At 36.5% G+C, this 16,102-nt stretch overlaps 1 protein-coding gene across 1 annotated transcript; it reads right to left on the bottom strand.

The window, feature by feature from the left end:
• Nucleotides 1-328: 328 nt before the first annotated feature.
• LOC128020690 (relaxin receptor 2-like) lies at nucleotides 329-13,157 on the bottom strand (the record flags this gene model as incomplete). Its single annotated transcript, XM_052607295.1, has 10 exons — nucleotides 329-1,620; nucleotides 2,751-2,969; nucleotides 4,049-4,459; nucleotides 8,527-8,756; nucleotides 8,842-8,913; nucleotides 9,014-9,085; nucleotides 9,543-9,614; nucleotides 9,785-9,856; nucleotides 11,626-11,697; nucleotides 13,117-13,157. Coding segments are annotated over 10 exons (1,527 nt in total), but the record flags the coding sequence as incomplete, so codon positions are not given.
• Between the last annotated feature and the right edge of the window lie 2,945 nt (nucleotides 13,158-16,102).

Here is a 16,102-nt window from a genome sequence, read left to right as displayed (position 1 = left end):
AGGATGCTGCTGGATACTGACAGGTGCAAAGTTGCAAACAAGCCAGACAATAGGGACCAATTGTATTATCTTAATTGCATATAAATGATAAAAAAAACCTATAATATTATGAAATATGACTTGCTGCTCAGTTATCAGTTACTATAGTTTATCAATGATCAATTGTCCTTCTTGTTATTATCAACACTGAAAACACATTACAATGAATTTTAAAAGATTGTAACAAGTTTTGAGCATTAGAGACATTTATACTTTGGACCAGTAGTGTAATCTGTGCTGAGTGTGATGTACGTTATGTAAAATTGCACAAACAAGAATGTGAGCAATATCACTTATTCATGGTTGTCTTTTATGATAAATAATAAACAAAAAACAGGCTTATTAAAAGTAAAGAAAACTCTGTGTCATACAGTGATTAAAGTACAAGCAAATCCTTGGCTTGCTAGATTCACTGGTAGATGGATTTCTTCAGATTGTCAATATTATATTGCTGGACAAAATCCATAAGCATTCAAACTTCTAACATCTTTACATCTGACTTAGAATATATCTTCACGTCTTGAAATGGGTAGAAAAAAATCAAACTTATAAATAGGCAACATGAGTATAAAAATAAAATGCTTTAGTATTGTTGTAAAAAATGACAAAGCAGAAAAAAAACAATGTATCTGTTTTATCTTACATGGCTGAATGATATAAACCTCTTTATCTTAATTGCATGCTTCTGTTCAGTAAGGGAACCATTTACTTTGTTGACCAAGACCACTCTGAGGCATTCCCTTTAATATGTATTTTCTGTGAAATGGCAGAGCAAGCATTTAAAAAAAAAAAAAAAAAAAAAAAAAAAAAAAAAAACTTTGCGGTACATTATCAATAACTTCTCAAATTCAATCTCAAAACCACATATTGAAACATTTCCATAAAAAATAATAAATTGTCCTTCATGTAAATAGTGTTTTAACGTTCCTTTGATCCTTCCAAGATGTGCTCTGCAGTAAATGCTAACAGTCTTGTGCATTGCGCTTTGTAGTCATTGATTTTCTTCTTTAAAAGCCTTTGAGACGAACAACATGCCCTGTGAGCCGGACATGGCGTTTAGGTGGGAAATAGACGCTGGGGGGTCCGAGGCCCTTATCGAGCTAAAGTGATGAAAAATGCTTCTCCTAATGGAGAAAACAGCAAAGCTAGTCTCACTTATAAAAAGAGCACTCAATGTTTGAACCCAAACAGCAAGAATCACAGTACCATCCTTTCACATAAATTGTTCCAGGAAAGACTGTTATTCTCCAGTCTTATCTCCAGATAATGATAATGATTGGCCTACACTATGATACCTTTCACTCACTGACTCTTTTCACCCATATTGGTTATCCATGTCTGCCAAAGACATTCGTGGCAAGGATATTTTTGCTGTGTATTCTGCATTCCGAGGGGTCTCCATATAGATGGTGGAGCTGGTGAGACTCTTACGGTCTTTCTTTGATGCCGAGCGCCGCTGCCAGCGGCACAAGAGGAGCTCCACCTGCTCTCTGAAGAAGCTGGTTGTCAGGGTGTAGAGGATGGGGTTAAGGGCACTGTTGATAGGAAGAATGAAGACAACCATCCAGGAGTTTATTGTCCCTGCAGAGATAAACAGAGCAAATGTAAACAAAAAAGGACTGGTAATCTGATAATCTTAAATTCTGTGACACACTTATCCAGAGGTAGCGGGGTCATTTTCAGGAAACAGTGCCATTTGTGCAAAAAAAAAGAAAAAATATAATCTAAACTTTTAAAAGTTTATTTATTTTTTTATGTCTTTTTAAGTCTTTTTAATGTCTTTTTAAGTCTCCATGTCTTAAATCTGCCTACAAAAAATAATATAATACCTATACCTACGAAATACCAACAATAATTTGTCATTACTAAATATATAATTTAAAACTTTTATTGGAATATATAACTGAAATGTGTTTCTGTGTGCCTAATTATTAAGATTTCTCTTTCAAAATTAATTTTTGCCTTGCATTCAAACTGCTACTGGGGCTGAAGATCTGTGCACATGTGTCAAGATAAATAATTCCAGCCTGAACAATATTTTCATTTTCTGTAGTTTTTACACTAAGTTTACACTATTTTTTTACATGATTCCCAATTTTTTTAATTCAAGATTTCAGGTATTTGTGCAGGACAGATTTTACTTTTTTTTTTATTTCCAATGTTGTAATTAGCAGTTCATGTAATTTTTTCTGTGAAGCAGATTTGTTATGTGGCAGCATTCAAGATCAAGTTATCTGTATCTCCTACGCTCAATCAATCCACTCACATAATATCTGTCAGCACACACATTAATGCACGGCTCAGATTAACTGTACAGGATGTGTGCAAGATTCTAATACAATTATAAAGTAATTATTTTATCACAAGTAAATCTTTCAGTGACTAAAATTGTCTGTGTCTATAGATTACACAACATTATATAATTTTCTAATAATTTTTTATTTATTGCCTCTGGATTAGTAGGGTACTCTTGTAATAGAGTAGCAGTGGCTGGGATAGATTTTAAATATCAATCTCACTTAAAAAGATGCAATCTAATCAAGTTGGCATGAAATAAGCCATATATTTAAGTTTACGGAACTGTTGCAATGACAGCGAGTCCAGGATGAGCTTCGAAGAACCAAATAATTCAAGATCATGCCAAACCATCAAAAATCAAATCCAGCTAACTGAGTTAGTGATGGACGAAGAACGGGCTCCTGGTAACATACCTGGAATCTCAACTTTTAGCAGAGAGAGTGTTTTGACCAAAAATATGGGTATCCAGCAGAGGGCGTCAGAGAACACAATAAAGAAAAAGCGGTTGGCCACGGCCACGTCTTTGTGAAGCCGACTGCGTACATCTGTGGCATTGATGCCGGTTTTATAAATGGAACAGAACATGCTGGAATAGGAAATGACAATCACCAAGAACGCCACCAGATTAAGACCTGTGAATACACAAATATTTCGGGATTTGCACATAAGGACTGAAATAGGAAAGTAACAAGCTTGGATGGTGTATAGAATACTAACAGTTCACACCATGCAAAGGAGTGATCGGATCATGCAAATCAGTCCTTTGCCAGTGTGGGCTTTTAAAAAAATGTTCACCATATCTTATATAACCCAAATATTATATTATATTATATTTAAAGTTTGGATTGAGATTGAGAAAAAGTGTCTAATACAGTAGGCTACTTACCAAGGCTGCTTTTTTAAAAATTAAAAATACAGAAAGAACAGTAATATTGTGAAATGTTATAACAATTTTTACAGTATTCTATTTGGGGGGGGGGAAAGGTGATGGCAAAGCTTAATTACTCCAGTCTTCAGTGTCTTTCAGTAATAATTCTAATATACTGACTGAGTAATTAATCTAATATATATACTGAGTAATTATCAGTTATTACTGGTGCTCAATTAATAACAATGGTTATTATAATTAATGTTAAAAACAGTTTAATATTTGGTGGAAACATATTTTTTCAGTATTCTTGATAAACAAAGAACATAATTTCTTTTTGAAATCTTTTGTCCCATTTTAAAAATGTTTTTACTGTCACTTTTTAAATATTGAATGCATCCTTGCTTAATACATTTCTTACAAAAAAAGAAAGAAAAAATCTTATTTGACTTTTGAATTGTAGTCTATCAAAACATTTTTTTTAATTAAGCAGAATGACTGTCATCAACACTGATAATACAAAATGTTTCTTAAGTGCCAAATCAACATATTAAAATAATTTCTGAAGGATCACGTGACACTGGAAACTGCCGTAATCTTGCCATCAAAGGAATTAATTATATTTTAAACATATTCAACTATTCATTGTATTTGCAATATTTCACAATATTATTTTGATAAAACAACTGCAGGCTTGGTGAGCATTACATGACTTACAAATCTTAAATATTTAAACATTTTGACTGGTAGTGCATATTATATTAATAGAAGAATAAAAACTACTAAATAAATGAAAACACATCAATATATTAGTAAACATCAAATTAGTGAAAAGACTCGAACCAAGAAATATCCCTGTGGAGTATCCTTTAGCAGTTGGTTTCTCCAGCCTATCAGAGTGCAGAGGAAAACATACTCCATTTCGCCCATAATAGTTCCCAAACAGGTCTTCATTTAGCAAGGGAACAGCTGCTATGACAAATCCCAGAATCCAGATGAAGGCCAGAACCAACACTGTCTGCAGCTTCCCAGGCCGCAGATGGCTAAACGGGAAAACGATGACCAGGAATTTCTCTAGTGTTAAGTAGGTAAGAAGAAGAACAGATACTTCAGAGGAGAGCATGGCGAGAAAGCCAATCGTTCGGCATTCCACGCTATCCATCCAGATAAGAGCGTTCCGGTTATATTCCCCGCGGAATTTGACATCAAATATCCCCAGGAAGAAAAGATAGACCCCCATCAGACAGTCAGCAACTGGAAAACATTAAAGCAGAATGAAATCTTTTTAAATATGTGCCAGCCAGAGGAAGATGAGCACCAACTGAGACTTGGTTTGTTTCTCATCCAACTTAACCACGAAAGTCAATGTCTCTACTGAAATATTTGGGTTTCGTATTCATTTTTTGGTTTTATTTCTGGTATCATCATGTCACGACATGTTGGTTTTTGTTATACACTCTACTCAACGAACTGATTTAAAACAACGGTGACTAGCCGCTGTTGCACTGATTACTGTAATGGATGTTAATCTTAACAATGCAAATTATCTTTCTCATTATTAATATAAAAACAAAGACACAGTGTGACCAGAAGTGGCATGAAGTTGCTTGCCAGTTTATTTCAGGCCTCTTTTTCCTGTGGAGGTGTGAAATATTTGACAGCTGCTCATTTGCTGGTTCTCCCAAAAGTCACACAGTACATTTAGGAAACACCGTCACAAAAGCTTATGAGAAAAGGGAAAGCGTTTAATGTGAATAAAGGTACCCTTGTTGCTTATAATCTGAAGGAATACGTCATTAATCAGAGCCAGACAATGGTACCACCCTCAGTGGTAATAAGCGATTTTTAATTCTGACAGCATGGCTAAGGTGAGTAGGGGGACACTATTAAAGCAAGCAAAAAGCCATGCTCTTGTTCCCGTCCTGAATGCACTGATGTAGCAGAGATTAAAAGAACCAGCACAGACAGAGACCGTGAACTGTGAATGTGACAGCGGTTAATAACAACCCTCCGTGATCACGCTGACCTTCATCTGACACATTTTAGCACAAGGAGAGATTAGTATCATGAAGCTGAACAATGGGACGATCATTCGATCATACTGTCTGCATTCCTGCAAATTAATTTATATATATATATATATATATATTAGGGCTGTCAAATGATTAAAATTTTAATCAAATTAATCAGAATTTTCAGTGGATTAATCAGGATTAATCACTATTTGCAATTACACCTGAATCCTAACCATTTTTTTTCTGAAATGCATACCAAAAGATAAATAACAGGACACAGATACATAATTTTCATGTATTGATTCATCAATATGTGGTTATTTTTTTCTGAATTTCAAAAGTTTAACATTTACTTAGATCAAATTTACCTGAGCACTGTATCAAACCATGCCATTTTACTACGGATAGTGTAAGAATTTTAGGTGAACCAGTAGTTAAATATAGCCACATATCTATGAAATTATGCACAGAGAAACTCGAAAGAATGAACTCAGAAACATAAACATGCGCCCTCTGCACTCTGGGCACTCTTGTTTTTAGGAGGTGTTCATTTGCTCTGCCACAATACTTTAGGATCGATATTTTCACGTTCTGAAGGCTTCAAGTGCCAGTAAAACCAGGTAAAAATGCATATGCTTTTCAAACAGCTGTAGTTTTCGCTGCATTGCATGTAGGCATTCTGCGCACGCGCAGTGTGAAACACAGGACGCTATAACAGGAAGAAGCTCCAGCATATCAACTTCCAAAGTCGTCTCTGTTACTCAAGTTTGGCATGAATGTATTTGAGAGTAACTGGGGTAAAACCTTAAGCTTCTTCTGTGTTTTCGTCGCGGCGCTCCCGCTGTTTTTTACTAAGAATTTACTGAGAATTCAGAGATCGACGAGACTTTCCTGAATAATTTGTCACACTGGGCATGCGAGAAATGCGTTAAAAAATTTGACGTAATTAGCGACAAACAACTAATTAACGTCGTTAACGCGCTATTTTTTACAGCCCTAATATATATATATATATATACACACACACACACACACACTGTAATACTTTATAATAAATCAATATATTAATATATAAAAAAATATATACATAAATACATAACATACCAAAATTACAGTTAAATTACATTATTTTCATCAAATTAAATTAGACCTATGTAAATACAAACTGTAAAATAATGTGGCCTTTCACTATTAGTTTTTTCTTGGTAAAACTGCAGTTCTGAAAAATATAACCCATCAAGTGTCTATCCATGTTCTTGACCTGATGTCTTGAAAAACTAGATCCGTCACAGATTTACTTAAGTATTAGTAGATGTGATTATTTTTTGGTACATCAGGAAGTGTTCAGACTGTGGAAGTCTGTAACTTTACCCTTTAAATAAGTTCAAAACTGCACATAACATTCAAACAAGCAAGCTTATGAAGACAAACGAACTGCCGCTTTCGAAATAGGATTATAGATGAATGCATAAATGCTCAGGAACGAACAATCAAACGCATACACAGGCACAAAAGCAAACCGAATCATAACGGGCTTTACTGTCAGCTTCCATCATATTCAGATCAGCTTCCCTAACATATTATTACCCTTGGGTTTTCCACTAATACCCCCATTCATGACGGCTGCATAAATGGGCATAGTTTCTTTCCAAGAAAATCCCCCCCTCTCGTATCCGTTCCCGTAAAATGTCTAGCCAAAAGTTTTTGTGAACTTTTATGAGACCGTTACAGACAGATGATAGTGCTAGTGTGTGTTTTTTGTGTGGGTTGCAACAAGTAACGGATAATAATAGTAATAATAACAACAACTAATATAGCTCTATAATATTATGTATATATTAGATAGCTAAATATAGTTACAACTAAATAATAATATATTATTACATTTTATTTTTATAAGAAGAAAAACAATTACAATAGGGTTTCAGGGCTGTGCGCTTGAACCCCTAATTATAATTATAATCTGTATTAAATTGTCAAAAAGTCAATTGTTTATTATTATTAATTCAATTCAATTTTATTTAGTGCTTTTCACAATACGTATTGCTTCAGAATAGCTTTACAAAAAGTGTATGTTTTAAATGGTACAATCAGAGAGTAATCAAGCTAGAGCTGTAATCGGGCCTTAAAAGTTAGGCCCGACAGGACCCGAGCCCGACAGGTTTCGGCCCGAACCCGTTTACAGCCCGACATTATTCAAATGTGCGCACGCACACAGCTATTTTGCCTTTTGTCAACAATGAGTAATTTATTCATGTTTTAACATAATTTACTCATAACTAACGTAGACTAGACCACTTGGAAGTTGGAATAAAGAAATAAAATAAGTCCTCTGTGACATTGTAACATCTCAGCTTTCTAGACATAGGCTCATTTAACCTATAAATAGACCAACGCACCAATAAAAACGAGTCATTTAAAAAATTTTTAATCAAGATACATTTTAAATTAAGATGGGCATTTGGCAATAACGAAATTAAGATAAAGGCTCCGCCGGATTTGCTTTATTTAATAAAAGAATAATGCCAACATTAGCGTAAATACTCTGTCAACATTATGCATTTAAGACTCAATGAATATTTAGTTATCATTTGAAAAACCTTTACTCACAGAGATTAGGCTCGGTCTACATGTTTTTGTGGAGGAAAATGATTGAATCCACTGTAGATGTCTTCAGCGCGCTCCTGCGCTCACTGATGGTGCGTCATTATTCACTCATTATTCTCATTATAAGCATGGTTAAAACTTTTCCACACCTCAGAGTTTGCTTTAGTTGCTGGTGCAACCAAAACGTAATCACCAGAGGCAAGCCTCCGTTACACCTGCTCAGCATTCATTTTCGCATCTTTCTCGCGCTAATCGAAACACATCACATGACCGCTCGTTTACCTCGCAAACCGGAGTGCAAGGCCGAGCCCGGCCCGAACCCGCGTAAGATGATAGAAATTAAGCCCGAACCCGACCGAACCCGATCGAACCCGACCGAACCCGTCGGATCCCGACGGGTCCAATCAGGTTCGGGCAAAGATCTTCAGCTCTAAATCAAGCAGTCAATGTAATATATGAATGGCAGTATTATATGTTATATTATATTTAGATAAAAGCATGTGCTAAATGTATAGATTTATAAGATATGAGGCTAGTTAACATCAAGTACACACATTTATTTATATAGTATTATAGTATTTGGCAATTTAGTTTGTCAGTCCAGGGTTGGCATCATCTGAAGTCGTATTATTAATTAAAACCATTTTTGCACGATATATTTATTAATCAAATATTAATAATAGTCTCAGCTGTACTCACAACACAAGACTTTGATGCAAGCTGCATGCAGGTTGTTCTCTGCTCTAATGAAGGAGCGCATTCCGATGACAAAAAGATTCCCAAAGCAGGTGATGAAGGCCATAACCCAGACGGAGACCCGCAGAACCAGGCTGGCTAACAGGTCTTCCACTGATGAAATGCCATCCGTATTAGGTTTACATTTCCGTACATGTGGGGCATAGGAACAGTACTGAAAATCCTCAAAATATCTAGAAAAGACAGATATGCACACATAAAAGATTACAAGCTGAACCTCCTGCTTAATACACAGACCACACAATGAGAGGAACGTACATGTGGGACAGGTTTCCCATCGGAAGAAACATCTTGGTAGTTATATCAGGAATTTCAATGCCCTCCAGACTTCTGTTAAATACAAATGCATGTTGTTTTTCACATGGCACCTACTAATAGGGTCTTAAAATGCATTCTTTTGAAAAGAAGAACATGCTGTGTTGATACTTACAGAGACTCAAGTTGGAGCAGGTGATTGAAGTGACTGGCATGAATATGGAGTGAAGGATTATGAGATAGGTTCCTGCAAATATTAAATGGAGTATTTCAGCCAAAAATAAGTAAATCTGAGTTTATAATTTCTTTTTTTTTTTTTAAAGAACACCTTTGTAGCTTTTACTATCCATTGACAGTTGATAGTTACAAGGAGCTGTCAAGTTCCAAAAAGGACATAAAACACTCAAAAAGTTATAATATGGCTTCGACAGCTCTAAATACAGGTAGACTACTTTTATATATATATATATATTTTTTTTTTTGTCATTTGTCATTTTTGGGGGGTTGACAGCTCCCAAATGAAGACTTGTTTGTTCCTTTGAAGAACTAATAGCACAGAGGCTTGGAAAGACATGAGGGTGGGCGAGTGACAATTTTTTCCATCTTGGGTGAAATATCCCTTTAAAGAACATTATTTCATAGTGTGCATTCATCAGTTCAACAATTTTGAAATAAACTATGCGTCTGACACGTGCATCACTCACAGTTTTTGCAGATATTGTAAACTCCAGAAAGTGTTTTTAGGAAGATTGGAAATTCTGTTGCAAGACAAATCTCTATATAAAAAAAAAAAGACAACCAGGGGGAGAAATAAATTCATCTGTTAAACAAGCATAATCCATATAATGCCATCTCAATTATGTCTGTGCAGAAAGTTTAAACAAAGTTGTTTCTCCCAAATCTCAAGATTTCACATCCTTTCCAGATTATGTGCTGCGGTACTCACAGTTCAACCAAAGATCCAAGAGAATGAAAGGTGTTTTCTAGAAGGATCTTGATTTTATTGTCATGCAGTGATCTGGACAGAAAAATTTAGAGAACAAACTTAATGATAATTTCCAAAGAAACTAAACCACCACATTTTCACTTGCATGGAAAACCTCAAATAACAGCCACTGGGGCTGTGGAAAAGCCAGATGATAACGAAATTGTACTGCTTTCTGCATTTTCCAGTTTATTCTTCCAGCAAGGTCAAGCCGACCTTATTTGCAGGGATACCCATCTCTCCCTGCAAGTCTCATTTAAGATATGCCTGCCACTTTCCCACATCTATTACAAAAGAGAATAGCACATCCTAATAATGCACTATAAGAGGCAGAAAGAAAAAAAAACCTTCTGAAAGGGGTTTTGTTGTTGCTGTGAGAGATGCCAGTCTGTCCACATAAGGCAATAATGACACTGACAAAATCTTTCAGCCATCACACTTCTCCTGGGAGACATTCTGCTTTCATTTTCAAAGGATTTAGGAGGGAATCAGGACCAAAGGAGTCAAATTCACAAGTGATATCCGGGACACTGGGATTAGAGTCCTCTATTTCTATACTCAGAATGTGATTTATTTATTTATTTTTGCCTGTAAACCTGCACCTGGATGCTAGCACACTGAAATATTAGTTGTTTCAAACTAGAGACCTGTGCAGGATGGATTTTCATCCTGCAGGATTCTGTCCCACATTTGCCTGCTCCCTCAGAAATATGTTATCTTGTCCTGCTCCCGCCCACAACACTAATGTTTTGTCCCACTCCTGCTGGCAAAAGCCCACATAAAAATAGTCTACAGTATATAGTCTTTCTTTTTCAGTACATCCATTAAAATTTACATGAAATAGTAATTTCCATAAAATCTTAGAGGTAATGTTCTACAACATCCTTGAATAAACACTCCTGCTAAAATATTTGTTATTTAAGCCTCAAAATTCACAAACCACTTTTATTCTTAACAGAGTAGCAGTGGTTTGCATGGTTTGGAAAGGCAGAACTCAAGCATAGAGCGCTCCCTTTATAATCACTAAAAAGCTGACATCTTTAAATGTCCAAAATCTATGTCCAAAACCACATAGGTCAACAGGGTTAGGGTTTTGAGCAAAGCTTGCTCGAAGATTTGAGACGATGTGAGTTTGCTCTGGTATACAGCAAAATGTCAGTCATTTACATGGTAATAAACAATTAAAATGCTTTAAAAAAATCTAATAATTGTGTTTTTATTAAACATTTTTAGTTAAGTTGTTAATCTGACAAATATACATTTTAATAAAAATGGTGTAATAAAATAAAATGGTATGTCATTTTAAAAAAGTGTAAAACAGAACCATTTTTATTATTAGTGGTCTCAGACTTTTATACCCCACGGTATATGACATATAATTATTTGAAACACCTAACGTCAAAAGACTTTGTGATAAACACAACCAGAATGGTTGCATGCCTTATATTTTAAAGTTACAGTAAAATTAAGATTCAACACATGCTTGACTTCATTTTCCACAAGGGCATCAAACTTTGTTCACTTGTAAGAAAAACCTGCAGACAGACACTCGCATCCTGATGACTAACCAAGAACAAGCATTTCCTTTTAGAGATAAAAAATGGAGGAAAAAAACTGAGACTGAGATCCAAAACTGACATCGTAAACTAAAAACAACATCTGTACCACGTTCAATTAAACTGACCATTAAATCAAACTTGCTGCCATGTTGCCATAAATTGTTATGCTGGCATCAACATGTGCAGCCATAATTAAAAAAAACAAAACAATGAAACCGACCAATCAGACTTTACAGTACTTACAGCACTGTGAGCTCGGTGCAGGTCTTCAGAGTGGAACAATTCAGCAACTCAACGTGATTCTCAGCGAAGTCCCTGTGAAGAAAGACAAGCCAAGGAAAAGCAAAGAAAGAAAATGAGCTGTAAATAAAAAAATTACTATTTTCTTTTATCAAAACTTCGATGACATGAGGAAGACAACATCTGCACTGATGACTGGGAGAACTCATCCCATTGCTCCTCCTGCAACAACAAAGATGTATCTGATCAAGAGCCATAGATGCATGACATGAATAACCAGAGTGCCTCATGAAGCCCCATGCTGAAATTTTTCATCCAGCGAGCACCTAGTTGAGGATTTGCCAGACTTTGATAGTACCTCTGATAGTCTTTCTCTCCAAAGTGTCAGGCTGGACTACCAGATGGCAAATTGTCATTCAGCGGGCGAAAGTATCACAGCATGACTGAGCAGCTCGCATAGGTAACATCAAAAATCACAGTGATCCTGCTGATGGCCACTGTAAGTCTCTATCTGCTGACTATAATTACCAGAATGCATTTTACAGAAACGCTGTAAATGCAACCCAAGTGCTCATCATGAAGAGAGAAACGCATGAAAACAAACACATGCATCTGGCAGAGATACAGGCGCTCTGAGAGGAGTTTTCATTGTAAACTCAAAATGTGTGACACAGTCAATGGAGTTGTAGTCAGACCTTTGATTAAACAGCTCAAGCAGCTTAATCTGGCCTATAAATGCCCACTTAGAAAGAGAGTAACTGACTGATATTCTACAAAAGAAATCACAGTCTCTTTTGTTCTCGCTAACCTGAAAAGCTGGCAGATCTAGAGATTATTTCATCCTCAAAAGCACTCGTTGGATCAGCCGGTACCTCGTAAACATGACTTTGTTTCCAAGTAGACTGATAATAATCTGATGATCTGATTAAAGCTTGCCAGATAGAGGAAATGCTTTCCAGTTTTGTGTGCAATGCGCATCAGATGGTCAGTAAATTGGCCTGTGGGGGTCGGTCTGTGGGTGTCCTGTCTAGGAATAATCAGGTTTTAAGGTAATTGTTGGCTATAAAATTTGAACAAAAACATCTTTAAAGTTTTTAAATGAGTGTGGTCTTCTAGGCGCAGGTTTATCGGAGCAAAGCAACTGCTGACAGCAGCGTAAGCTATATTAAGTGGTTTTACTTGGACAGCTGTGGAATTTCACTGAGAGCTGATATGATTCATACCAAGTGAGATATGCTAAATTCAAACCCACCTCATAGAAAAGCACTATGATGCGGTATCATTTGTTCAGTTCAGAGACCATCGGCTAAGTGTTTCAGACTCTGTCTGTTCGTTAACCTTAGAATTACCTATTCAAATAAACCAAAGAGCCAGATGACTAATATACTAATAGACATGCAGGTATAAACACACACACACACAGGGATATACTGCACATGCTTACAGCTAAAGTAACAAAAAAAAAAAAAAAAAAAAAAAATCTTCCCAGAGTACCAAATCTTTCCAGAGAAATCAGCTTGATATGTTGGGGCTACTCAGATGCTGTATTTCTTACTGTCTCTAAACAAGATGCACATGTACTGTATATGTGCTCAGAAATAAAAGGTCAAGCCAAGAAGGCTTTAACATTATTGAAGTGTCATACACAAACACTGGTAGTTTAACTGGTTGTGTCAGGAAAATTCAGTGAATAATAATTATTTAAGTACAGCCAGGCGGATTACTGTGAGCCTCATGATGCCTTATACAACTATATACACAGGAGAACTCTTTATTTCCTCTAATGAGCCTTTAACATGTTGCATGTGTGCCAGCAAATAAATTCACCCATAATGCAAGGTGCCCACCACAGTGGATGGTGCTAAAAGCCATTTTGACCAATCTAACTGTGATGTTATATCTGAATGTTACTTTTTGCACAGCGCGATCTCAGATCTTAGTATGTGAGTGGTGTGTGTGTGCATTAATATTGTCACGTTTATGTTCTGTTCTCCCTGCCTTGACCTAGTTTTCCTGTGTTGCTTTATTAGTTAATTAGTTTCCACCTGTGTTCATAAATCATCTTATTAGTCCATCATTTGGTTAAGTATTTATAGCCCTGCCTTTCCTCAGTTTCTTTATCCTGCCTCCGTGTAAAGAGGTTGTTTTCTCCTACTTTCCCATGTGGATTTATTAAAGACTCCGTTTGTTTGACTATCTGCCTCCTTCATACTCCCTCAAGCTCTTTTCCCCAGCAATCCGTGACAAATATAGAACAGTGATTAAACTAAATGGTTTAAATGCATTGGCACTGTCACACATACAGTGGTGTTCAGTACGGTCACACTGTATAGCTGTTATTCAAGAACATTTTGGAAAAAATCCTCAGGAGCTATTTGCATGAAAATCAAATAGGCCTATTTCTTTGTACAGAATGCATTGAAAAAGAGTGGGTGGTTAACCAGAAATATTAAAAATAGCACGTCATGCTGAAAAGGTTGCCGACCCCTGCTCTATTTCGTAAGAGTTGAAAAAAGGGCTAGTAACAGGAAATACTCACAACCACCTGAGCAAGGGCATGTGCTGACAGAAACTTGAGTCTGGGAGCCACAACAGGGACGTGTTCACCATGGATCTGAAAATGAATAAAGATTTAAATTAATCACCAAAAATGGCAATACGGCCTTGATGTGCAGACTGTCACAGCAAGAGCCTTGAAGGTCTTTACTGTAGAAATTCAGCAAACCCCCTGCAGCACTTTTAGATATGACTCAATCACAGGGAAAACAATCAAGGCTTTCTGCCAGACTAGCTGCGTGCTATTAGGTGTCCTCCGTTTCACAAGCATAATTATCTGGAAATTGTGTTTTTAATTAGTTGTTGTAAAGTGTTTCCTTAATTATTATCAACTAAATAAATAATTACCGTTTTTTTCGGACTATAAGTCGCATCAGTCCAAAAATACGTCATGGCGAGGAAAAAAACATATTTAAGTCGCACTGGACTATAGGTTGCATTTATTTAGAACCAAGAACCAAGATAAAACATTACCGTCTACAGCTGCGAGAGTGCTTTCTTTGGTAGGTTATAGGAGCATAAAGCAGCATAGAGCGCCCTCTCGCGGCTGTAGACAGTAATGTTTTCTCGGTTCATTTCTCTCGGTTCATGTCAAATTAATTTTGATAAATAAGTCACACCTGACTATAAGTTGCAGGACCAGCCAAACTATCAAAAAACGTGCAACTTATAGTCCGGAAAATACGGTAATATATTAATTGGGGAAGTCGTGGCCTAGTGGTTATGGTTGTGGGTTCTAGTCCCGGGCCGGCAATACAATGACTTAGGTGCCCTTGAGCAAGGCACCGAACACCAACTGCTCCCCGGGTGCCACAGCATGGCTGCCCACTGCTCCGGGTGTGTGTTCACAGTGTGTGTGTGCGTGCACTTCGGATGGGTTAAATGCAGAGCATGAATTCTGAGTATGGGTCACCATACTTGGCTGAATGTCACGTCACAAAGAGACAGGAGCTGCACTTGCATGCCCAAGAGGCATTTCAAAGATGGCCACTGAGTGACATGACTTGTCTATAAAAACATCTCCTCTGAAAAAAGGTCATTCATTTAGTCAAAAACACCAGAAAATTAGACCTTATTCTTAGACGCCAACAATAATTTAGCTTTTTTTTTTTTGTTGCAAATTTAGAGAGCAATATTATCTGTTCTCATAAATGAAAGTTTAATAGAGTGATTATTATTCAGTGGACACTTGTACAGCTAATTTACAAGGTTGTATTTATTTCATGATAAATCACAGATTTTTTTTTTCTCAGTTCCCATATTTACTTTTGTGTGTTTCACAAAGCTGTCTATTTATCAGTTCAGTCCAGTACAGAGTCACACCAATATGGACGATCGCTGGGCTCGAAGAATCATTTTCTTTAAATACAGACTCCCGCAAGCTAAGCTTTTCCATGCAATGGCTAAATTGCAAACAGAACCAGGCTTCTGGAAACTGTTCAGAAGACATACTACTGTTATTTCAGCAATTATGGGTATCACAAAGCGATTTGAACAGGAGAAAACATTCCAGGCAAGCGTATAATCACTTCTGGCATGACTTCAGATACTTACAGTCACTCATGAAAAGTTTCTCATGAGGGGCTGTTCTTTGCAGTGATGCTTAAAATGCCCCTATTAAGGGTAATGAAAGGTTCATATTTTGGTTTTGGGAGTCCCCAACAACAAGTTGACATGCATGCAAGGTCAAAAAACACTTGTATTGTCTTATAATAAACATTATTTTTAGCTTACTTGCTTAACGACTCCCACACGAATCGCTCAATGATTCATTTGAGATTTAAAACTTTGCAGCATGTTTTCATTCACTTAGAGCTGTGTTACACAATGAATGAATTTAAAAATCCATAATAGGGGCACTTAGGTTTCTCTGTTATTAGTTAGCCATCCCTTAGAGACCCCAGATTTTTTATTAAGGTGGAGG

This window comes from Carassius gibelio, chromosome A10, assembly GCF_023724105.1.
Source record: "Carassius gibelio isolate Cgi1373 ecotype wild population from Czech Republic chromosome A10, carGib1.2-hapl.c, whole genome shotgun sequence".
Classification (NCBI taxonomy): domain Eukaryota; kingdom Metazoa; phylum Chordata; class Actinopteri; order Cypriniformes; family Cyprinidae; genus Carassius; species Carassius gibelio.
This window is presented reverse-complemented; position numbering and strand designations above follow the sequence as displayed.